Genomic DNA, 25929 nt, shown 5'->3' with positions numbered 1-25929 from the left:
TAAACAACATGTATTTTACTAGGGGCTCCTGCTTTTCCTCTTCCTCATCCCAGTAATTGATTCTGTGTGACAATCTGAAAGGGATTATTTGTGAGCTAAACTTCCCCAAGAGAAAAGGATTCCTACAAATATTATGTTATTGTATTCCATTTTTAGACTAATGATGTGAATCCATTTTTTTCCCCTCTGAAAGGCTGCTCACATCGTAGTTCCATTCCCATGTGATACCATTATCTCTACAGTATATTACTGTTACCCAGATGGAAGGTGGCTGTTAGACTGGGGAGCATCATCTTTTGATGCTGCAAAGGGCAGGTCAACAACTGCAAAAACGTTTACTAATCACTACTAACACTCTGTTGTCTAGCAGCCAGATAAAAGCCTCTGTCAACAGGCCATTTTCATGAGAACACTTTCATCCAGAAACGACAGAATATTTGAAGAGTTTATTTCCAAATGCTTTATCCACAAATTTTTCACATTTGTATTTTTTTCATCAGAAATTATTGTTTATGGGTACCTTCATGTGTGTGTAAAATATATTTGTTCTCAGATTTTTCATTCATATACTTTAATATTGTCACGGCCGTCAAAGGAAGTGGACCAAAGCTCAGCGTGGTGAGCGTACATATTCCTTTTTATTTGAATGACGCCGATATAAACAATAAACAATACAAAAATGACCGTGAAGCTTAAGGGCTATAGTGCCACAAACAAAGACAACTACCCACAACGAAAGGAGGGAAAAAGGGCTACCTAAGTATGGTTCCCAATCAGAGACAACGATAGACAGCTGTCCCTGATTGAGAACCATACCCGGCCAAAACATACAAACACAAAATCATAGAAAACAAAACATAGAATGCCCACCCCAAATCACACCCTGACCAAACCAAATAGAGACATAAAAAGACTCTCTAAGGTCAGGGCATGACAAATATATATATTAAATACTGATTTAAATAATGTAGCATTTGTACAGTTATTTTAAAAAGTTATTTGTTACATTTGACTGTGTAAAACCTAGCAGTATTACTTATTTCTCTGCGAGTGATGCGGATATACAGTGAGTATTCAAAACACATTCCTGATATTGAGTTGCATCCCCCCTTTTGCCTTCAGAACAGCCTCAATTTGTTGGGGCATGGACTCTACAAGGTGTCAAAAGCGTTTCAGAGGGATGCTGGCCATGTTGGCTCCAATCCTTCCCACACAATGTTGGCTGGATGGCCTTTGGGTGGTGGACCATTGTTGATGCACACAGGAAATTGTTGAGGTTTAAAGCAGTGTAGCAGTTCTTGACAAAAACCCGTGTGCTTGGCACCTACTGCCATATACTGTTCTCCTGAGTGACGCAGTGGTCTAAGACACTGCATCTCAGTGCAAGAGGTGTCACTGCAGTACCTGGTTCAAATTCAGGCTGCATCACATCTGGCCGTGATTGGGAGTCCCATAGGGTGGCGCACAATTTGCCCAGCGTTGTCCGGGTTTGGCCGGGGTAGGCCGTCATTGTAAATAAGAATTTGTTCTTAACTTCTTATGGCTGAAGGGGCAGTATTGAGTAGCTTGGATGAAAGGTGCCCATTTCAAACGGCCTGCTCCTCAGTCATAGTTCCTAATATTTGCATATTATTAGTAGTATTGGATAGAAAACACTCTAAAGTTTCTAAAACTGTTTGAATTATGTCTGTGAGATTAACAGAACTCATATTGGCAGTTAAAATCCTGAGTTGAAATCAAAACAGGAAGTCAGAAATCTGAGCTTGTCTGAGTCCCTTAAGAAATCCAATTGAGTTATGAATGATGTTGCACTGCCTAGGGGTTCCACTAGATGTCAGCAATCAATAGAAATTCCAATGAGACTTCTATGATGTTGTGGGAGAGAATGAGAGCAGAATAAGTCAGGTGTCCATCAAGCAGCCATGTCCTGATCATGCCTTTTCTTCATGCAAGACACTGCTCACGCAGACAAGAACGAATACTCCGGTTGGAACTTTATTGAAGCTATATGTTAAAAACATCCTAATGATTGATTCAGTACTTAGTTTGAAATGTTTCTTCGACTGGTAATATCACATTTTGAAGTTTTTGTCCGATATAACGCTGACCAGAATTAGCGTTTGGATATGTAAACCAGACGCGCTAACAAAAGAAGGTATTTGGACATAAATAACGGATTTCTTCGAACAAAACAAACATTTATTGTGGACCTGGGATTCCTGGTGTGCTTTCTGATCTAGATCATCAAAGGTAATGGAATATTTATCATGTATTTTATTGTTTATAGTGACGCCATCTTTGCAGCTGTGGTATGCTACTTTTGAGCGCCGTCTCAGATTATAGCGTGCAATTAATTTTCCGTAAGTTTTTTTAAATCTGACATAGCGGTTGCATTAAGGAGAGGTATATCTATAATTCAATGTGTATAACTTGTATTATCATCTATATTTATGATGAGTATTCATGTTGAAACGATGAGCTATGCAAAGTCACTTGATGTTTTTGCATTTAGTGAATCTTGTAGTCTCAATGTAAACTCCGATTTTTTTATATAAATATGAATTTAATCAAACAAAACATGCATGTATTGTGTAACATGAAGTGCTATGAGTGTCATCTGATGAAAATAATCGAAGGTTAGTGATTCATTTTATCTCTATTCTGTTTTTTGTGAAGCTATCTTTAGCTGGGAAAAATGGCTGTGATTATTTTTGGTTTTGTGGTGACCTAACATAATCGTTTGTAGTGCTTTCGCTGAAAAGCCTATTTGAAATCGGACAGTTTGGTGGGATTAACAACAAGATTACCTTTAAAATGATATAAAACACATGAATGTCTGAGGAATTTTAATTATGAGATTTCTGGTTTTTGAATTTGGCGCCCTGCACTTGGACTTTCTGTTGTCATATCGGTCCCGTTACCGGGACTGCAGCCATTACTTGCCTAGTTAAAAATAAAAAAGACACTTCCATTTTTTGGTCTTGCCCATTCACCCTCTGAATGGCACACGTGCACAATCCATGTCTCAATTGTCTCAAGGCTTAAAAATCCTTCTTTAACAGGTCTCCTCCTCTTCATCTACACTGATTGAATTGGATTTAACCAAGTGCCATCAATAAGGGATTCTAAGTTTCACCTGGATTCACTTGGTCAGTCTATGTCATGGAAAGTTCTTAATGTTTTGCATTTTCAAAAAAATATATATTTTAAACAAATACATGTCTGTCTACGAACAACTCCATGCCATAATTAGATAGTGAAAAAACACACATCTCTTTCACCATTTCGGTCCCACTTTAAATTAAGGCTTCTTAAAGCATTCATAATGCCTTCATAAAACACTACATAAGAGTTAAAGTATCCATAACTGTATGTCATGCTTTATAAAGGGTTCATAAATGTGGCAAAACTGTGTGACTAATCCACTATGTCGAATATGATATAAACATGTGCTTTATAAAGGGTGACTTATTGAAAGTGTAAGGACCGACGCTGAAGAAGAGAAGCAGGTACAGGGAGTAGAACATTTAATATGGAACAGACATCAAACAGGACAGAGACCGCTTCAGAAACGGGTATGCAAAGACAAACAAACATTAATCCTGAAGCCGGGAACAGAGCTTGCGAACAGACAGATATAGGGGAGGTAATGACACAGGTGATTGAGTCCAGGTGAGTCCAATAATCACTGATGCGCGTGACGGGGGAAGGCAGGTGCGCATAATGATGGTGGCAGGGGTGCGTAACACTTGGGAGCCTGGTGCCTTCAAGCTCCAGGGAGGGGGAGTGGGAGCAGGCGTGACAGTACCCCCCCCGTCTAAGGGCACCACCCGGTGTCCCACCTGGGCGAGCCTGACAGGCCGGTCGTGGCCTGGGCGCTGGACCAGCCGGTTGGGGTGTAAAAGCCAGACGAACCGGCTGAGACGTGGGAACCTGGCGAACTGGCTGAGGCGTGGGAGCCTGACGGCCCGGTTGAGGCATGACAGCCTGCTGATCCCACGGGAACATGGGAGCCTGCTGATCCCGCGGGAACATGGGAGCCTGCTGAGCCGGCTGAAGCGTACAGTAGACGTCTGGTGAGCCGGCGAACGCATAAAACCCTGGCAATCCGGCTGAGGCCTGACGTGGGATGGGCGCCTGCCAAGCCAACCGGGACAAGAAAACCTCTCGAGCCAGCTAGGGCATGGAAGCCCGACAAGCTGGCTTAGGCACCCCTGGCTCCATCGGCGGCGGCCCCCGGACCCGGCGTCACCCCCAACCTGAAAGCCAGCACTCCCCGATGCTTAGTTTGATGGCTTCAGGATTCTGTAAGGATCGACGCTGGAGAAGAGAAGCAGGTACGGGGAGTAGAACATTTAATATGGAACAGACATCAAACAGGACAGAGACAGCTTCAGAACCGGGTATGCAAAGACAAACAAACATTAATCCTAGAACAGAGCTTGGGAACAGACAGATATAGGGGAGGTAATGACACAGGTGATTGAGTCCAGGTGAGTCCAATAATCGCTGATGCGTGTGACGGGAGAAGGCAGTTGTGTGTAATGATGGTGGCAGGGGTGCGTAATGCTGGGGAGCCTGGCGCCTTCGAGCGCCAGGGAGCAAGCGTGACAGAAAGATGGCATAGTCTCTCAAGTGAAGTCATGTTAGTCACATTACACCCAATCTCACTCCCAAACACTTCCACCAAAATGTGCAGAATGACTGGTGGACCAATGCATCAAACTTGGCCTTCGTTAGTTAGGATTAGGTTTAAAATCACATTTTAAAAAGAGAAATTGTGGAAATGGGCAGGGTTTAGCCATAATTACTTTGTGACTATGTTAACTAGTAATGACCAGAGGGAATGTATGTTAGCAAAGGACATAGACTGGTGACAAATACTGTAATTTACTCAATAAGGTCACTCCCATAAAATTCTATGGTCACTCCCACTAAGGCCAACTTTGAATGGTTGATTTTCTAGGCTTATATGTGCTGTGTATGCAATAGCCTGGGGACAACGTTACACCAATAAACACTTACCTTGATGAAAGACCCCAAACATCAGGAAATTGAAAGTGGTTTTCTTCTGGAACCAAGTTACATGTTCCTCAGTACACAACACATACACGCACAATAAAAACGAGCCATACCGTGCGGTGCAGTGCCCAGTCAGGTCTTTGATACATTCCTCCACTGCCCTGATGAAATATTAGCCACAAAATGTTCTCACCATTGTAACAGCTGGTAATCAAGCCCTGATCTCCAGCATGGGAACCGAAAATAAAAACCTGGACTACTCCAAATCATCTTGGCTGGGTGACACACACACACACACAAACGCAAGCATTGCAGGTCCATCAACCCATTTAAATACACACCATACAGTAACCTGTGGATCATGAGAGAACCTTCATAAATTAGCAGAACTTTTATAACCTATTTATTAACACTTTATGTAGTATCCTGTAATACTTAGTTTGAAGTGAGACACCTTCGGTCATTCATAACACATCCATAAATGCTTTATATCAAATGATGCTGTACTTACTATGAAGTCAGACACCTTTGTTCATTCATAACACATAAAGTCTTAATGATGTTTTAAATGTATTAACACTTAGGGAATTATCACTAATAGCTAAAACAAATAAACCTTAAAGAAATGTTTAAACCATTAATTTCCTTTTATTTGTAATTTTTTTTAACAATACAAATACATGAAGTTTCAAAAAGTCCAGCAATGCAGTTACATTGAACATTACACAGAGTTCTGAATAGTGTAGCTTGTCCCTGAGCTGGCAGACAAATGAACATTTGAACACACTGGCATTGCAATGCTCTACCAAGATGCATGACAGGGTTAAAAATGCTTTGTGAATCCTCAATTTAATAGGATTTATAAAGTCTTTATTAAGCTGTGCTTATGCCACCGTTTATATGGCACAGGTTTATGTCATATTTGACATAGTGGGTTATTTCACATTTGACATTGGTGGATATGTCACAGTTATGCCACATTTATGAACCCTTTCTAAAACATGACATATGTTGCCTCCGCAAGGCTATCAAACAAGCTAAGCGTCAGTATAGAGACAAAGTAGAGTCGCAATTCAACGGCTCAGACACGAGAGGTATGTGGCAGGGTCTACAATCAATCACGGACTACAAAAAGAAAACCAGCCTCGTCGCGGACCACGATGTCTTGCTCCCAGACAAACTAAACAACTTCTTTCCTCGCTTTGAGGACAATACAGTGCCACCGACACGGCCCGCTACCAAAACCTGCTTGCTCTCCTTCACTGCAGCCAACGTAAGTAAAACATTTAAACGTGTTAACCCTCGCAAGGCTGCCGGCCCAGACGGCATCGCTAGCTGCGTCCTCAGAGCATGCACAGACCAGCTGGTGTGTTTACGGGCATATTCAATCAATCCTATCCCAGTCTGCTGTTCCCACATGCTTCAAGAGGGCCACCATTGTTCCTGTTCCCAAGAATGCTAAGAGGCGCAGCAGCGGAGGCTGAAGAAGAAATTCGGCTTGTCACCAAAAACACTCACACACTTTTACCGATGCACAATCGAGAGCATCCTGTCGGGCTGTATCACCGCCTGGTACGACAACTGCTCCGCCCACAACCGTATGGCTCTCCAGAGGGTAGTGAGGTCTGCACAACGCATCACCGGGGGCAAACCACCTGCCCTCCAGGACACCTACACCACCCGATGTCACAGGAAGGCCAAAAAGATTGTTAAGGACAACAACCACCCGAGCCACTGCCTGTTCACCCTGCTATCATCCAGAAGGCGAGGTCAGTACAGGTGCATCAAAGCGGGAACCGAGATTCTGAAAAACAGCTTCTATCTCAAGGCCCTCAGACTGTTAAACAGCCATCACTAACATTGAGTGTCTGCTGCCAACATACTGACTCATCTCTAGCCACTTTAATAATAAAAAATTGGATGTAATAAATGTATCACTAACCACTTTAAACAATGCCACTTTATATAATGTTTACCCTACATTCCTCTTATGTATATACAGTACTCTATACCATCTACTGCATCTTGCCTATGCCGTTCGGCCATCGCTCATCCATATATTTTTATGTACATATTCTTATTCATTCCTTTACACTTGTGTGTATAAGATGGTTGTTGTGAAATTGTTAGATTACTTGTTAGATATTACTGCATGGTCGGAACTAGAAGCACAAGCATTTCGCTACACTCACATTAACATCTGCTAACCATGTGTATGTGACAAATACAATTGGATTTGATTTGTTTATAGATTATTTGTAACACATTTATGTAGTGTTTATAAAGGCTTTATGAAGCCTTTATAAGCTGCATGTCATTTAATGTCATTGGTCCCGTGTGGCTCAGTTGGTAGAGCATGGCGCTTGCAACGCCAGGGTTGTGGGTTCATTCCCCACGGGGGGACCAGGATGAATATGTATGAACTTTCCAATTTGTAAGTCGCTCTGGATAAGAGCGTCTGCTAAATGACTTAAATGTAAATGTAAATTTAAAGCGGGACCATCATTTCTTTAAACAATAAAAGCAAATTTGCTAAAATTTGGATACATAGGATATATAGCGTTTTGGAATGGAACTCTTGATTTGGATCTAATTCCAGTTTCTATAATTGTCCTTCTCAGTGCAGTCTATGTAGAATTCCCATTTCTCATTAGTGTTTCGCCATCCTCAGGGGGACGGTGAGGTTTGACAGAGGGACAGACAGACATAATATTTTTGCTGGCTCTGGCTGCATGTTCTTTTCTTACCACTGGTCTCTTAATACAGGGTTTCCCAAACTCGGTCCTGGGGCCTGCTCTGGGTGCATGTTTTTGTTTTTGCCCTAGCCCTGCACAGCTTATTCAAACAACCAACTCATCGTCAAGCTTTGATTATTTAAATCAGCTGTGTAGTGCTAGGGAAAAAAACAAAACACGCACCCAGGGCAGGCCCCAGGACCGAGTTTGGGAAACCCTATCTTAATACACAGTGTCCAACTCCTCCTTTGTGTGCCAAGAATAATAACATGTAGGAAAAAAACACTCGGCCCCTACTAGTCCCTGTGGATGCAGCTTTAATAATCTCATTATCAATTTAATGAGGTGATTAGAATGCCAGGGGCCAGGGGTGCACAGGAATGTGCTATGGAGGAAGCTAACAACATCCTGAGTCCTCCTGGCATCTTGGTGCTTCAGTCCTCCTGACTCCTGCAGCTAGGGGATTAGTTACAATTGTCTCTGGAGACTTGGCTCGACGCGGCTCCTGTAATACCGGGTCAGATGCCCTGGTGGTCCCAGGTCCTCCCTCTACTAAAGAAGACAGTGCACCACACAGTGCTGTGGATTTGGGGAGAGATGGCAATAACAAATAAATATATAAATCAAATCAGACCGTGCCACAAATCCGTACCACAAAGCTTTTGCTTTGCCATGGAAACAGGCATGTGCAGCAGCATAGCAGTGTTTAGTAGTGTTAGCGTATCGGGATCCCTATTCATCCAACCACCAGCTGAAGGACTAGCCAAGGAGGCACATTAAGCAGCATGGGCATGTCTCTCTGAAATGTAAGGAAAGATTGTGTGTTATTCTGATTGTAGTATTTTGATGCAGTTAACCTGGACAGACCTTTTTCCTGTTAGACCAAACCATAAAGCACATAAAAAACATAGGCTACCCATGGATCAAGTATTCCATAACATATCTAATAATGGTATAGAATGGTCTGAACGGGAAGATTTCCCATATCTTGACCTGAAATTGACCCCCTTCTCCTAAAAGGGTGCACTCATTCAGTATCCCTCAATGATTGAGGTAAAAATAAAATGGTACAGACTCCGTCTACCGCAACCCAATGATATTAAATCCTTGAAATGGAGTGAATGAGTGCCCACTGCAGGGAGAAGGTGTGTGTGTGTGTGTGATGGGTATTGGGCTGTAGTGTGGGGCACAGGCAGCCAGCCCTCAGCTGGGTAATTTGACTCTCCGTATCCTCTAGCTGAATTAGTCACAGTGGCTGCTGAATAGCCTCCTGTGCCTGACCAATTGAGGCTACTGTAATGACGGATACTGAGCTTATTCTACCTACCGCCAGGTCCCAGATAGGGTTGGATTTAGTGTGAAGTAGGATGATTTCATCTCTATTTGTGAAACTAGCCTGAACTGCCTATGCTGCTGTATATCTCACTGTCCATGGTGCTGAAGTAAGAGCAGGTTAAGGGCTGTGTATGAAAATGGCTGCTGTCCATGGTCCTGTAGTAGAGAGGAGCAGGTAAGGAGTATGCACTGTATATTATACAGCAATATGGACTATGGACAGCACTAATAGATATTCCTGTGCCCATAGTTCTGTATACTGAGGGAAGGTCAGAGTTGTCGCAGAGGTCTTGCACTGTCAATGGTCCTATAAAGAGAGACTACTGAGAGGTGTATGTGTTGTAGTCCCTCACTGTCCATGGTGCTGCAGAGCAGAGCAGCAGAGGGGACAGGTCAGTGACAGACAGGCAGCTAGGCAGCAGTCCCCCGGTCCCCAGGGCCAGATGAGTGGTAAGAATGCAGTGGAATGCATTGATTATCTGTCAGCCAGGTCTGCTAGGATCTAACCAGGGCAGTGTTAGGGTATTAAGTATCTGAAGTATTCAATGAATATTCATAATGAGGGGCTGTTCGTTATGTTCCACTCTTAGTGATTCAGCCCCTGGTGCTCACTGTCTCTTCACAGAGAAGGGTTGGAGTGGGCTTGGGTGAATGCTCCCTAGTGGGCTTCCCACAGTGTTAGTTTGATGGTGCAATATTTTCACATCATTGCGTTGCGCTTGAGCACAGCCTCGTATGTCAGGCTGTAGCATATAATTTTTCATTTCTGTAAGTTCACACCTTTTCGAATTGTAAGTCGCTGTGGATAAGAGCATCCGTTAAATGACAAAAATCGAAAAATAAAAATACGTGGTTATCAGCTGAAGCTCCCTCTGCAGAATACAAACAGATCCTTTGGTGGGCCTCTCCCTCTGCAGAATACAAACAGATCCTTTGGTGGGCCACTCACTCTCCCTGTGCAGAATACAAACAGATCCTTTGGTGGGCCACTCACTCTCCCTCTGCAGAATACAAACAGATCCTTTGGTGGGCCACTCCCTCTGCAGAATACAAACAGATCCTTTGGTGGGCCTCTCCCTCTGCAGAATACAAACAGATCCTTTGGTGGGCCTCTCCCTCTGCAGAATACGAACAGATCATTTGGTGGGCCACTCACTCTCCCTCTGCAGAATACGAACAGATCATTTGGTGGGCCACTCAATCTCCCTCTGCAGAATACGAACAGATAATTTGATGGGCCACTCCCTCGCCCTCTCCCTCTGCAGAATACAAACAGATAATTTGGTGGGGCACTCACTCTCCCTCCGCAGAATACAAACAGATCCCTTGGTGGGCCACTCACTCTCCCTCTGCAAGAATACTTCCATTTCAGGGTTTAACATCTTAGAGCGGTGCTCTGGTGATTACATGCCTTATCTGCTTTTCAGCCACCTTCTTTGTATTGGATTTGAAGGCCTCAGGTCCTCACTGTCTCTATTTAATTTGTTGTCTTGAAAATGACCAAGTCTGTCTTTATTGGATTGTCAGGGCTACTCCGTTCCCTCCAGCACCACTTATTCCCTGATGATTTTTCAGTTTGTTTTATTTGTGCTTTGTCTTTTCTCAGATACTGTTTTCTTCATCAGCCTCGACCACACAGTCCAGCACTAACACATTTATCATGTGTTTTCTCTCTCTCCCTCTCTTCTACAGAAACTTATCGAAGAACCCTCTGACCACATTATCATGGCAACTCTTCCAGAATCTGCAACTCTTCGAGCTGTAAGTTTGTGTACACTTATCATCTTGTTTTATGGACTTGTGCACCTATAAAAACTTTCATAAAAACCTGATATATCCTAAGTGTGCAACCCACCTTCATTGTTTCCAAATGGATTCCCATCTACCTCCATTAGAAGCCAAACATCAATTAACCTGAAGAAAAACATTGGAAGAAACAAACAACACTATAGTCCCTGCATCATTGATGTTGATTTAATGGATGTGACATAAAAGTATGCAACTTGGAGAGGTCCAGGCCGGGTGATCCTCTAGCCCAGAGTGTCTTGTTTGTCCAGAAACATACCAGCAATCAGTGTGTTTATGACCTGAATCTTCTAGTTGTTTGGGCTACTTTCCTCTCTCCCAGTAGAAGACATAAAATTTAATCTAGCGTTGAGATGGCCCTCGTAGAGTTATAACACATGGGCATCCTCTCCAGCCCAGGAATCAGAGTGCTTCCCCTAAATAAGAGACCCTCAGCCAGGCCCTGACGCAGAGCAGAGAGCAGGCTTTATTTTATCATGGCTTAACCCAGCTCAGCGTGGGAAACAAAAGGACAGCAGCTGTATGGTTGTGGTTTAAATGTGGTATTTTATGTTATGGAAGCAGGGCAGCTCTTCTGAGGAGGCCCATCGTCTTTTCAGGGTTGCTTGTCTAATAGTTAGCAAATACATACTTGGATATGTTATACCAGAGTAAGAATAGCATGGACAGCAGAGTAGCAGTTGATGAAAAAGTTCTAAAGTAGGTGTAAGATAAGTGGGTATGGAAAGTGTTAAGTGAAGAAGATACAAACAAGTGGCTGTTTTTAAAACACAGATGAATTATAGACTCTAGAGATGGTAATTTTCATGTGCGCTTATTGATATGGATATTCCTTTTGATACCATTATCATTGTTATTCATAGCCATTTTAGCTGTATGTGTCGTCTGAAGAGTATGGTCTTTTAGAAGGAGAAAGCACAAATATTTCAGACTCTTTCAAGTCTGCTTAAAGTATTTAATCTGTAATTACTAAAACTGTTCAACAAAGGCTCAGTGATAAGCACTCGACAGCACACCTTGAACAAAGAGAATAATCTCATGAAAAGAAGATGAAACCGGTTATAAATGAGTGCCATTTCCGTGCGACCAACTGGGAACAAAGACATTGATTCATTTAATTTTTTTTGTGGCGTAGAGCCTAACAAAAGACTAACAAAACATAATTCAATGGATAAGAGAAACAGAGTTTATCTCCCTTTTTCTTAAATGATTTACTCTCCCATCCCCTGTGGAATGTCAGCACAATGACAAACACACCAAACACAGAAGGGCTGAGGCATGCAGATGTGCTTCTGGTTTTGTGTCTGAAATGGCACCCTATGGGCCCTGGTCAGAAATAGTGTGCACTATATAGGGTATAGGTTGCCATTTTGGACATACCCTGTGTCTGTCTTTAATGGTGAGTGTTGGTCTGTTGGTCCTCATAGTGCCATGCTCTCTCCTGGGACCACATCTGTTGATTAAAACTAGACAGGCAGAGTGATGGCTTTTCGTTCCAGATCAGAGTGCATCAGAGTCATGCCTGTCAGTTTGAAATGGAGGTTGCTGCTTTTGTGGATGTGTTACAACTGAAGCGTTTAGGCACTGAGCAGTCAGACCCCTATTCACTGGTTATAATGATGACAAGTGATTTATTTATTTATTTAATGGAAGAAAGGGGTTTCGGGATAGGGCATGGGCATGGTTCCCATGATACATTTGGCACATACATGTGCTGGGAGATATTCACATAAGATGCAGTAATTTGTTGTAATCAAATCAAATCAAATTTTATTTGTCACATACACATGGTTAGCAGATGTTAATGCGAGTGTAGCGAAATGCTTGTGCTTCTAGTTCCGACAATGCAGTAATAACCAACAAGTAATCTAACCTAACAATTCCACAACTACTACCTTATACACACAAGTGTAAAGGGATAAAGAATATGTACATAAAGATATATGAATGAGTGATGGTACAGAACGGCATAGGCAAGATGCAGTAGATGGTATAGAGTACAGTATATACATATGAGATGAGTAATGTAGGGTATGTAAACATAAAGTGGCATAGTTTAAAGTGGCTAGTGATACATGTATTACATAAAGATGGCAAGATGCAGTAGATGATATAGAGTACAGTATATACATATACATATGAGATGAGTAATGTAGGGTATGTAAACATTATATTAAGTGGCATTGTTTAAAGTGGCTAGTGGTACATTTTTACATAATTTCCATCAATTCCCATTATTAAAGTGGCTGGAGTTGAGTCAGTATGTTGGCAGCGGCCGCTAAATGTTAGTGGTGGCTGTTTAACAGTCTGATGGCCTTGAGATAGAAGCTGTTTTTCAGTCTCTCGGTCCCTGCTTTGATGCACCTGTACTGACCTCGCCTTCTGGATGATAGCGGGGTGAACAGGCAGTGGCTTGGGTGGTTGTTGTCCTTGATGATCTTTATTGCCTTCCTGTGACATCGGGTGGTGTAGGTGTCCTGGAGGGCAGGTAGTTTGCCCCCGGTGATGCGTTGTGCAGACCTCACTACCCTCTGGAGAGCCTTACGGTTGTGGGCGGAGCAGTTGCCGTACCAGGCGGTGATACAGCCCGACAGGATGCTCTCGATTGTGCATCTGTAGAAGTTTGTGAGTGCTTTTGGTGACAAGCCGAATTTCTTCAGCCTCCTGAGGTTGAAGAGGCGCTGCTGCGCCTTCTTCACAACGCTGTCTGTGTGGGTGGACCAATTCAGTTTGTCCGTGATGTGTACACCGAGGAACTTAAAACTTTCCACCTTCTCCACTACTGACCCGTCGATGTGGATAGGGGGGTGCTCCCTCTGCTGTTTCCTGAAGTCCACAATCATTTCCTTTGTTTTGTTGACGTTGAGTGAGAGGTTATTTTCCTGACACCACACTCCGAGGGCCCTCACCTCCTCCCTGTAGGCCGTCTCGTCGTTGTTGGTAATCAAGCCTACCACTGTAGTGTCATCCGCAAACTTGATGATTGAGTTGGAGGCGTGCATGGCCACGCAGTCGTGGGTGAACAGGGAGTACAGGAAAGGGCTCAGAACGCACCCTTGTGGGGCCCCAGTGTTGAGGATCAGCGGGGTGGAGATGTTGTTACCTACCCTCACCACCTGGGGGCGGCCCGTCAGGAAGTCCAGGACCCAGTTGCACAGGGCGGGGTCGAGACCCAGGGTCTCGAGCTTGATGACGAGTTTGGAGGGTACTATGGTGTTAAATGCTGAGCTGTAGTCGATGAACAGCATTCTCACATAGGTATTCCTCTTGTCCAGATGGGTTAGGGCAGTGTGCAGTGTGGTTGCGATTGCGTCGTCTGTGGACCTATTGGGTCGGTAAGCAAATTGGAGTGGGTCTAGGGTGTCCGTTAGGGTGGAGGTGATATGGTCCTTGACTAGTCTCTCAAAGCACTTCATGATGACGGAAGTGAGTGCTACGGGGCGGTAGTCGTTTAGCTCAGTTACCTTAGCTTTCTTGGGAACAGGAACAATGGTGGCCCTCTTGAAGCATGTGGGAACAGCAGACTGGGATAAGGATTGATTGAATATGTCCGTAAACACACCAGCCAGCTGGTCTGCGCATGCTCTGAGGACGCGGCTGGGAATGCCGTCTGGGCCTGCAGCCTTGCGAGGGTTAACACGTTTAAATGTTTTACTCACCTCGGCTGCAGTGAAGGAGAGTCCGCAGGTTTTGGTAGCGGGCCGTGTCAGTGGCACTGTATTGTCCTCAAAGCGAGCAAAAAAAGTTATTTAGTCTCTGGGAGCAAGACATCCTGGTCCGCGACGGGGCTGGTTTTCTTTTTGTAATCCGTGATTGACTGTAGACCCTGCCACATACCTCTTGTGTCTGAGCTGTTGAATTGCGACTCTATTTTGTCTCTGTACTGGGACTTAGCTTGTTTGATTGCCTTGCGGAGAGAATAGCTACACTGTTTGTATTCGGTCATGTTCGGTCATAATCATGCCGCAGAAGGCATACAGTTGCTTAATCTTCTCAAAGGCAAAAATGGCCTAAATTGTTTTGCCATTGTAAAATAGTTGTTGTTACAGACCTCAGACACATTGGTGCCATAATGGCACAAAATGTGCATCAACCAATTACAATCGTAGATTTGCTTGCGTGTGATATAACGCTACATTGTAGCTGATCTCCTTCATCCACTTCAACAAATATGCATTATTTAAATTGAGCTTTGAGGTCCTTTAGTGAACAGGGCCTCGAACCCACTGTTACTGTGCCCCGAAGATTCACAGTTAACTTTTACTTGGTACTCATCCCGGATCCGGGAGCACCCCCCACAGTAAAAAAGCTGACTAGCATAGCCTAGCATAGCGTCACAAGTAAATACTAGCATCTAAATATCATTAAATCACAAGTCCAAGACACCAGATGAAAGATACAGATCTTGTGAATCCAGCCATCATTTCTGATTTTTAAAATGTTTTACAGGGAAGACACAATATGTAAATCTATTAGCTAACCACGTTAGCAAAAGACACCACTTTTTTTACTCCACCAGTTTTTTACTCCATCAGTAGCTATCACTAATTCGACTAAATAAAGATATATATAGCCACTAACCAAGAAACAACTTCATAAGATGACAGTCTGATAACATATTTATGGTATAGCAATTTGTAAGTCGCTCTGGATAAGAGCGTCTGCTAAATGACTTAAATGTAAATGTAAATAGCATATGTTTTTTTAGAAAAATTTGCATTTTTCAGGTATAAATCACAGTTCTACATTGCAGCTGCAATCTGAAATAGCGTTGGAAGCAGCCGGAATAATTACAAAGACCGACGTCAATTACCAAAATACTCATCCTAAAACATTTCTGAAAAATACACAGCATACAGCAATCGAAAGACACAGATCTTGTGAATCCAGACAATATTTCAGATTTTCTAAGTGTTTTACAGGGAAGACACAATATGTAAATCTATTAGCTAACCACGATAGCAAAAGACACAACTTTTTTTCCCCACCATTTTTTTCCTGCATCAGTAGCTATCACTAATTCGATTAAATAAAGATATATATAGCCACTAACCAAGAAACAACATCATAAGATGACAGTCTGATAACATATTTATGGTATAGCATATGTTTTTTTAGAAAAATTTGCATATTTCAGGTATAAATCACAGTTCTACATTGCAGCTGCAATCTGAAATAGCGTTGGAAGCAGCCGGAATAATTACAGAGACCGACGTCAAATACCAAAATACTCATCCTAAAACATTTCTGAAAAATACACAGCATACAGCAATCGAAAGACACAGATCTTGTGAATCCAGACAATATTTCAGATTTTCTAAGTGTTTTACAGCGAAAACACAATATATCGTTATATTAGCATACCACATGAGCTAACATCACCCCAGCATTGAATCAATGCAAAAGGGGCGATAACGTTATCGCCACCAAAATATATAAATTTTTTCACTAACCTTCTCAGAATTCTTCAGATGACAGTCCTGTAACATCATATTACACAATGCATATAGAGTTTGTTCGAAAATGTGCATATTTAGCATCACAAATCGTGGTTATGCAATGTAATCTGTCAAAACATGGCATGCATTCTGGCCGGCGCCATCTTGGAAAGGCACCAATGTTTACGATTATTTATCGATTAGATTGACAAAAAAAATACAGGTTGGACAGCTAATGAAAGATGCATTGGTTATTAATGCAACCGCTGATTTAGATTTTTAAAATTAACGTTACTAGACATACATTGTGAGTTACAGCCAGACTAGTGCCGCAAAAAATGGCCGACAACTGCGTTTACATTTTTCCACATAAATACGGAATAAAATCATAAATAACTCTTACTTTTGGACGAGCTTCCATCAGTATCTTGGGCAATGTGTCCTTTGTCCAAAAGAATCGTTGCTTTGTTGTAAAACGACCTCTTCAACTTCGGAACTAGCAGCTAACGATAGCTACACGGCACACACATGTCCAAATCCTCAAACGCAATACTAAGGAAATTCCGAAAAATAGCAATATACTCGCATAAACTGATATAAATCGGTTTCAAATAACTTCGTTATGATGTTTCTAACACCTATATCGAATTAAATCACAGACGGATATATCTTTGATCAATAACGAGAGCTTTTGAGCATGCCATTCTGAGGTCCTCCCTTGCGTCCTGGCGAGCGTCCAAAAGAAGGGACATCTCACTCCATTGCGTTTTATAAACTCTGAGAAACACGTAGAGACGCCATTCCACTTCTCATTGGTTACTGACATCCAGGGGAAGGCGGGTGCAGTTCATTTCGATCCATAGGGCATACACAGAGCTTAAAACTGATCCGAGATCAGAGACTATTTTTCAGAGCTTCGCATGTCCTGTCATGATTTTCGCTGTAGAAAGAGTTCTGGTTCACCCACAGACATAATTCAAACGGTTTTAGAAACTAGAGATTGTTTTCTATCCAATAGTAATAATAATATGCATATTGTACGAGCAAGAATTGAGTACGAGGCAGTTTAATTTGGAAATGTAAAAAAAAAAATAATGCTAACAGCTCCCCCTATTGACAAAAGGTTAACCAGTTTAGTGGTGTATGCCACCTGGTAGTGATTGTAATGGAGGTACATGACAGCTATTTGACAAGACCAAAATCCTCTTAGACTATTTTTAAAACTATGTTGTTTTTATTGCACCTTCATTTAACCAGGTAGGCCAGTTGAGAACAAGTTCTCATTTACAACTGCGACCTGGCCAAGATAAAGCAAAGCAGTGTGACACAAATAACACAGAGTTCCACATGGGATAAACAAACGTACAGCCAATAACACAATAGAAAATTATATATGCAGTGTGTGCAAATGTAGTAAGATTAGGGAGGTAAGGCAATAAATAGGCCATAGTGGTGAATAATTACAATTGAGCAATTAAACACTGGTGATAGATGTGCAAGTAGAGATACTGGGGTGTAAAGGAGCAAAAAATAAATAACAATATGGGGATGAGGTAGTTGGGTGGGCTATTTACAGATGGGCAATGTACAGGTGCAATGATCTGTAAGCTGCTCTGACAGCTGATGCTTAAAGTTAGTGAGGGAGATACAAGACTCCAGCTTCAGTGATTTTTGCAATTTGTTCCAGTCATTGGCAGCAGAGAACTGTAAGGAAAGGCGGCCAAAGGAAGAGTTGGCTTTGGGGATGACCAGTGAAATATACCTGCTGGAGCGCATGCTACGGGTGGGTGCTGCCATGGTGACCAGTGAGCTGAGATAAGGCGGGGCTTTACCTAGCAAAGACTTATAGATGACCTGGAGCCAATGGGTTTGGTGACGAATATGAAGTGAGGGCCAGCCAACGAGAGCATACAGGTCGCAGTGGTGGGTGGTATATGGGGCTTTAGTGACAAAACGGATGGCACTGTGATAGACTACATCCAATTTGCTGAGTAGAGTGTTGAAGGATGCTTTGTTACGAATTAGGAAGCCGATTCTAGATTTCATTTTGGATTAGAGATGCTTAATGTGAGTCTGGAAGGAGAGTTTACAGTCTAACCAGACACCTAGGTATTTGTAGTTGTCCACATATTCTAAGTCAGAACCGTCTGTCCAGAGTAGTAATGCAAGACGTGCGGGCGGGTGCGGGCAGCGATCAGTTGAAGTGCATGCATTTCGTTTTACTTGCGTTTAAGAGCAGCTGGAGGCCACCGAAGGAGTGTTGTATGGCATTGCAGCTCGTCTGGAGGTTTGTTAACTTCTAACGAGTCAGAAACCCGGATCCGGGAGCACCCCCCACCCCCCACCAGTAAAAAAGCTGAATAGCATAGCTAGCATAGCGTCACAAGTAAATAGTAGCATCTAAATATCATTCAATCACAAGTCCAAGATACCAGATGAAAGATCCACTTCTTGTGAATCCAGCAATCATTTCTGATTTTTAAAATGTTTTACAGGGAAGACACAATATGTAAATCTATTAGCTAACCACGTTAGCAAAAGACACCATTTTTCTTTGTCCACCATTTTTTCTCTCCACCAGTAGCTATCACCAATTCGGCCAAATAAAGATATTGATAGCCACTAACCAAGAAAAAACCTCATCAGATGACAGTCTGATAACATATTTATTGTATAGGATAGTTTTTGTTAGCAAAATGTGCATATTTCAGGTAGAAATCATAGTTTACAATTGCACCCACCATCACAACTCGACTAGAATAAATACAGAGAGCAACGTGTATTACCAATTTACTCATCATAAAACATTTCATAAAAATAGACAAAGCATAGCAATGGAAAGACACAGATCTTGTGAATTCAGACAATATTTCAGATTTTCTAAGCGTTTTACAGCGAAAACACAATAAATCGTTATATTAGCATACCACATGTGCAAACGTTACCCCAGCATGAATCAAAGGCAAGGGCAGCGATAACGTTATGATCACCAAAATATATAAATTTTTTCACTAACCTTCTCAGAATTCTTCCGATGACACTCCTGTAACATCATATTACAAAATACATATAGAGTTTGTTCGAAAATGTGCATATTTAGCCACAAAAAACCGTGGTTATACAATGAGAATACTAGCAAAACTGCCCTGAAAATGTCGGGCGCTATATTTGAGAGTGATCTAGTCTAATCGATAGCTAATCATAAACTTGACAAAAAAATACAGGGTTGACAGGAATCGAAAGACAAATTAGTTCTTAATGCAATCGCTGACTTACATTTGTAAAATTATCCTTACTGTGCAATACCGGGTCCGCCAAGCGAAGCTACACATAACAAAATGGCGACATATGCGTTTAAAATTTTTCAACAGAACAGCGATTTATCATCATAAATAGTTCTTACTGTGAGCTGTTCTTCCATCAGTATCTTGGGCAATGTATCCTTTCTTGGGTCTAATCTTCTTTTGGTCGAAAGCTGTCCTCTTGTCCGTCGAAATGCCCACTAACGTTCGACCGGGACCCCGAAACGTGCCCGGTGCTTCAATGTGCATCACAAAGCAATGCCTCAAAATCGCACTAAACGGATATAAATTGCTATAAAACGGTTTAAATTAACTACCTTATGATGTTTTTAACACCTATAACGAGTAAAAACATGACCGGCGATATATAAGTGGCTAAACCAACGCTTGGAAAGAGAGAGAGTCCGACGTCCATCTTGCGTGAGGCGCAGCGGGAAAAGAACGGTACATCCGGTCTTTTCTGTTTTATACTGGCCCTGATTGCGCAATCGACTCCATTCAAATTGTCACCTCTTACTGACATCTAGGGGAAGGCATGGGCAGTGTTTGTATCCTCATAGGATTTACAGGGACTTTAAAACTGACCTGGGACCAGAGGCCAAAATGTCTGAAATCTCACTCCATATCAGGAAAAGTGCTGTAGAATGGGTTCTGTTTCACTCAGAGACATAATTCAAACGGCTATAGAAACTAGAGAGTGTTTTCTATCCAATAATAACTATAATATGCATATTGTACGAGCAAGAATTGAGTATGAGGCAGTTTAATTTGGAGACGATAAATGCTAATGTTGAAACAGCACCCCCTATATTGAGAAAAGGTTAACACAGTGTCCAAAGAAGGGCCAGAAGTATACAGAATGGTGTCGTCTGCGTAGAGGTGGATCAGACAATCACCCGCAGCAAGAGCGACATCATTGATCTATACAGAGAAAAGAGTCGGTCTAAGAATTGAACCCTGTGGCACCCCCATAGAGACTGCCAGAGGTCCGGACAACAGGCCCTCCGATTTGACACACTGAACTCTACCTGAGAAGTAGTTGGTGAACAAGGCGAAGCAGTCATTTGAGAAACCAAGGCTGTTGAGTCTGCCGATAAGAATGTGGTGACTGACAGAGTCGAAAGCCTTGGCCAGGTCGATGAAGACGGCTGCACAGTATTGTCTTTTATCGATGGCAGTTATGATATTGTTTAGGACCTTGAGCGTGGCTGAGGTACACCCATGACCAGCTCAGAAACCAGGTTGTATAGCGGAGAAGGTACGGTGGGATTCGAAATAGTCGGTGATCTGTTTGTTAACTTGGCTTTTGAAGACTTTAGAAAGACAGGGTAGGATAGATATAGGTCTAGAGTGTCTCCCCCTTTGAAGAGGGGGATGACCGCGGCAGCTTTCCAATCTTTAGGGATCTCAGACGATACAAAAGAGTAGTTGAACAGGCTAGTAATAGGGGTTGCAACAATTGCAGCGGATACTTTTAGAAAGAGAAGGTCCAGATTGTCTAGCTCAGCTGATTTGTAGGGGTCCAGATTTTGCAGCTCTTTCAGAACATCACCTATCTGGATTTGGGTGATTGAGAAATGGGGGATTCTTGGGCAAGTTGCTGTGGAGGGTGCAGAGCTGTTGACCGGGATAGGAGTAGCCAGGTGGAAAGCATGGCCAGCCGTAGAAAAATGCTTATTGAAATTCTCGATTATCGTAGATTTATCGGTGGTGACTGTGTTTCCTAGCCTCAGTGCAGTGGGCAGCTGGGAGGAGGTGCTCTTATTCTCCATGGACTTTACAGTGTGCCAGAACATTTTGGAGTTTGTGCTACAGGATGCAAATTTCTGTTTGAAAAAGCTAGCCTCTGCTTTCCTAACTGCCTGTGTGTATTGTGTTCCTAACTTTCCTGAAAAGTTGCAAATCGCGGGGGCTATTCGATGCTAATGCAGTACGCCACAGGATGTTTTTGTGCTGGTCAAGAGCAGTCAAGTCTCGAGTGAACCAAGGGCTATATCTGTTCTTAGTTCTACATTTTTGAATGAGGCATGTTTATTTAAGATGGTGAGGAAAGCACTTTTAAAGAATAACCTGGCATCCTCTACTGACGTGATGAGGTCAATATCCTTCCAGGATACCCGGGCCAGGTCGATCAGAAAGGCCTGCTCGCTAAAGTGTTTTAGGGAGTATTTGACAGTGATGAGGGGTGGTCATTTGACCGCGGACCCATTACGGACGCAGGCAATGACGCAGGCAGTGATCACTGTGATCCTGGTTGAAGACAGCAGAGGTGTATATAGAGGGCAGGTTGGTCCGTGTTTACGGATTTAGGGTTGTACCTGGTAGGTTCCAAGATAATTTGTGTGAGATTGAGGGCATCTAGCTTAGATTGTAGGACGGCCGGGGTGTTAAGCATATCCCAGTTTAGGTCACCTAACAGTACAAACTCTGAAGATAAATGGGGGGCAATTATTTCACATATAGTGTCCAGGGCACCTTTGGGGGCTGAGGGTGGTCTATAACAAGCAGAAACAGTGAGAGACTTATATCTGGAAAGGTGGATTTTTAAAAGTAGAAGCTCGAACTGTTTTGGCACAGACCTGGATAGCATGACATAACTCTGCAGGCTATCTCTGCAGTAGATTTTAACTCAACCCCTTTTGGCAGTTCTATCTTTGCGGAAAATGTTGTAGTTGGGGATGAAAATTTCTGAATTTTTGGTGGCCTTCCTAAGCCAGGATTCAGACACGGCTAGGACATCAGGGTTGGCGGAGTGTGCTAAAGCAGTGAATAAAACACATTTAGGGAGGAGGCTTCTGATGTTAACCTCTCTTGGGTACGTGAGACGTTAGCGTCCCACCTCTTCAACAGCCAGTGAAACTGCTGGGCGCCAAATTCAAATACAGAAATACTCATTATAAAAATTGAGAAAACAAAACATATTTTACATAGTTTAAAGATGAATTTCTTGTGAATCCAACCACGGTGTCAGATTTAAAAAATGCTTTACGGCAAAAGCATACCTTACAATTATTTGAGAACATAGCCCAGCAGACAAATCATTACAAACAGTAACCAGCCGAGTAGAAGAGTTACACAAGTCCGAAATAGAGATAAAATTAATCCCTTACCTTTGATGATTTTCATATGGTTGCACTCAGCAGACATTCATTTACTCAATAAATGTTCCATTTGTTCGATAAAGTCTCTTTATATCCAAAAAAAGTTTTGTTTGCGTGTTTTCTTCAGTATTCCACAGGCTCAAACGCAGTCAAAACAGGCAGACAAAAAATCCAAATTGTATCCGTAAAGTTCATAGAAACATGTCAAACGATGTTTATATTCAATCCTCAGGTTGTTTTTAGCCTAAATAATCGATCATATTTCAACCGGACAATAACGTCGTCAATATAAAAGGTAAACAAGAAAGGCACTCTCTCGGTCGTGCGCATGAAAAAGCTCTGTGACACTTTAGGGTCCACTCATTCAGATTGCTCTTACTTCCTAATTTTTCAGAATACAAGCCTGAAACAATTTCTAAAGACTGTTGACATCTAGTGGAAGGCATAGGAACTGCAATTTGAGTCCTAAGTCAATGGATACTGTAATGGCATTGAATAGAAAACTACAAAACCAACAAAAAAAACTACTTCCCGAATGGATTTTTCTCAGATTTTTGCCTGCCAAATCAGTGCTGTTATACTCACAGACACTATTTTAACAGTTTTGGAAACTTTAGATTGTTTTCTATCCAAATCTACCAGTTATATGCATATCATATCTTCTGGGCCCGAGAAGATGGCAGTTTAATTTGGGCATGCTTTTCATCCAAAATTCCAAATACTGCCTCCTACCCTAGAGAAGTTAACATGCATGAAACCAAGGCTTTTATGGTTACAGAAGACAACAAATGATAGCAATCGCAGGTGTTAATCAGAAGAGCTAAGACAACAACGGTACATGGCAATGAATGGGCAGAGCAGGTCAGTTAGGTACATATAGGACCTGAGTTCGAGGCTGGGGCCGACAGGTAAACAAAATAGGTACCGTGTTATTGAAACAGTCCAGGGGCATCAGCTGTGTAGCCGAGTGATCATAGGGTCAAAAGAACAGCAATAAGTGAGTCAGGGTGCTGTTCGGTAGTCACTACTACGCTAGGCGAGCAGGGGACACAGCGTTCAGAAAAGCTAGCGGGCCGGGGCTAGTAGATGGTTCTTCGGCGACATCGTAACAGAATAGCCTGTTGAGACCACATCGGGCGATCACGTCGGCAGTCCAGTCGTGATGGATCGGCGTGGCTCCGTGTCGACAGTAAAAGGTCCAGGCCAATTGAAAAAGGAGGTATTGTAGCCCTAGAATTAACTGGTATATGGGCCTAGCTCGAGGCTAGCTCAAGGCTAGCTGGTGCTTGCTTCGGGACAGAGGCGTTAGCTAACAGTAGCCACTCGTTTGCAGCTAGCAAGCTACGATGATCCGGTGTAATGATCCAGAGTGGCATGATTCCGGTGATATGGTAGAGAGAAGCAGTCTGATGTGCTCTGGGTTGATATCGCGCTGTGCTTACTGGCAGATGTTGTCCAAGCTAAGGCTGGCTGATGATTGGGAAAAAGGCGAAGAACGCTAGCCGTGGCTAACAGAGACTAGTAGCTATTTAGCTAGCTAGCTGCTGATGGAAGTTCCAGTTATAAGGAATAAAAATAGCAGATCTGTACCACATTGGGTGAGGCGGGTTTCAGGAAAGCATTTTTAGTTCATAGATAGAAAGTGAGATTAAGATATATACGAAAAAGCTATTTACATGGGAAAAGACAACGACAAATTCACATGTCCTACTGCAACGCCATCTTGCAAAAATTGTATGGATGTGTGTGAAACAGATGAGCAAAAGACGTGGGATTTATTCTTATGCTAAAAATTGCCTTTTTAATTGTGTCTAACGTTAGTAGCTAGTAGCCTAGTCAAGGATGCATGATTAAAAATATTTATTAGGATCCCCATTAGCCGATGCCAGTAAAGACATTACAGAATTTTTTTATTTGACAACTTACATACATTTAAAATATTAACATAGACATTACAGACCTATATAAAATAATTATTAAAAAAATACTACTATAAAGACATTTACACAAATATGCATGATCATGCAATTTTGGCACTCTACACTTGAGGCAGACCAAGAGGAACAAAAGTAAATAAAATATCCCTCTGGGGGTCAAGTTGTCCTATTTTAAGAAATGCCATTGGTTGGTGGGTATAAAGATCTTTGATAGGCTGATGTGTAAATTTGTGAAATCACTGTCAGCTGGTGAGGTTAGCATAGGGCTAACGTGTGCTAGGTTATCTGATGGAGCACACACTGGTTGAATCAACGATGTTTCCACATCATTTCAATGAAATTACATTGAACCAACATGGATTAGAAGTTGAATTGATGTTTGTGCCCAGTGAACAGCTACAATGTAGCGTTCTGCTACATGCAACTACGTCTACAATTGTAATTTGCTGATGTGCAGACGGAGGTCCAGGTTAAACAAACTCTTTTTAATATTCGCAAGTATGGACACATTGTGTTACAGCATGAAGCCTCCGGTCTAGCGCTGCTGAACCTTGTTGTTTCACTGACTGCTTCTGTGTGCATGGTTTCCTCTCTAACAGCTTGTACTAAACACAGCAACAGTAAGAGTGATACTGAAAGCACAACAGCAACAGCAGCTCCTTGTGTATCTCAACCACCAGCAGCCATACCACTGTGTGCTGCTGCTTGTGTTCTGTGGTAATTGCTGTCAGCTTTTTTTGGTGCTCAACACAGGATGACTAGGGTGAAAAGGGAAAGTGTGTGTGTGCGTGCATAACCCGTGCATGTGCGTGCATACGTGCACATGTGCGTGGAAACGTGCACATGTGTGTATGTGTGTGTGTGTGTGTGTGTGTGTGTGCATCCCTGTTCCCCAGTCCTGTAAGTGTAATCACAGAGGGGCAAATCACCTGTGTGGATCAGGCAGCTCTGAGGAAACAGGCAGGCAGCCTCATCAGGAGCCCTGGTGCTGGCTGGTTGCAGAGGAGACCAGAGGAGAACTGCCAATCTCACTGTCCTCCCCTCACCAAGCTGGGCCTAGCAAATGAGGTGCTTTCCTAAGCTGAGACACACACGCACACACACACACACACACACACACACACACACACACACACACACACACACACACACACACACACACACACACACACACACACACACACACACACACACACACACACACACACACACACACACACACACACACACACACACACACACACCGATATAGA

General features: G+C 42.6%; 1 protein-coding gene across 6 annotated transcripts in view; it reads left to right on the top strand.

Annotated features, from left to right (window-relative positions):
- Nucleotides 1-25929, top strand: part of LOC139539760 (NT-3 growth factor receptor-like) — a 296941-nt gene that overhangs the window by 120952 nt on the left and 150060 nt on the right. For all 6 annotated transcript variants that reach the window (XR_011668011.1, XR_011668012.1, XM_071343032.1 and 3 more), the window contains exon 4: nt 10785-10853. Coding sequence is in view for 4 of the 6 variants with exons in the window: in XM_071343032.1 (XP_071199133.1) it covers nt 10785-10853 (69 nt within the window). In the remaining 2 variants the exon portion in view is untranslated. The remainder of the gene's footprint in view (nt 1-10784; nt 10854-25929) is intronic.

This window comes from Salvelinus alpinus, chromosome 15, assembly GCF_045679555.1.
Source record: "Salvelinus alpinus chromosome 15, SLU_Salpinus.1, whole genome shotgun sequence".
Classification (NCBI taxonomy): Eukaryota; Metazoa; Chordata; class Actinopteri; order Salmoniformes; family Salmonidae; genus Salvelinus; species Salvelinus alpinus.
Note: the sequence above shows the minus strand (reverse complement) of the source record. Positions and strands in the feature narration are given on the sequence as shown.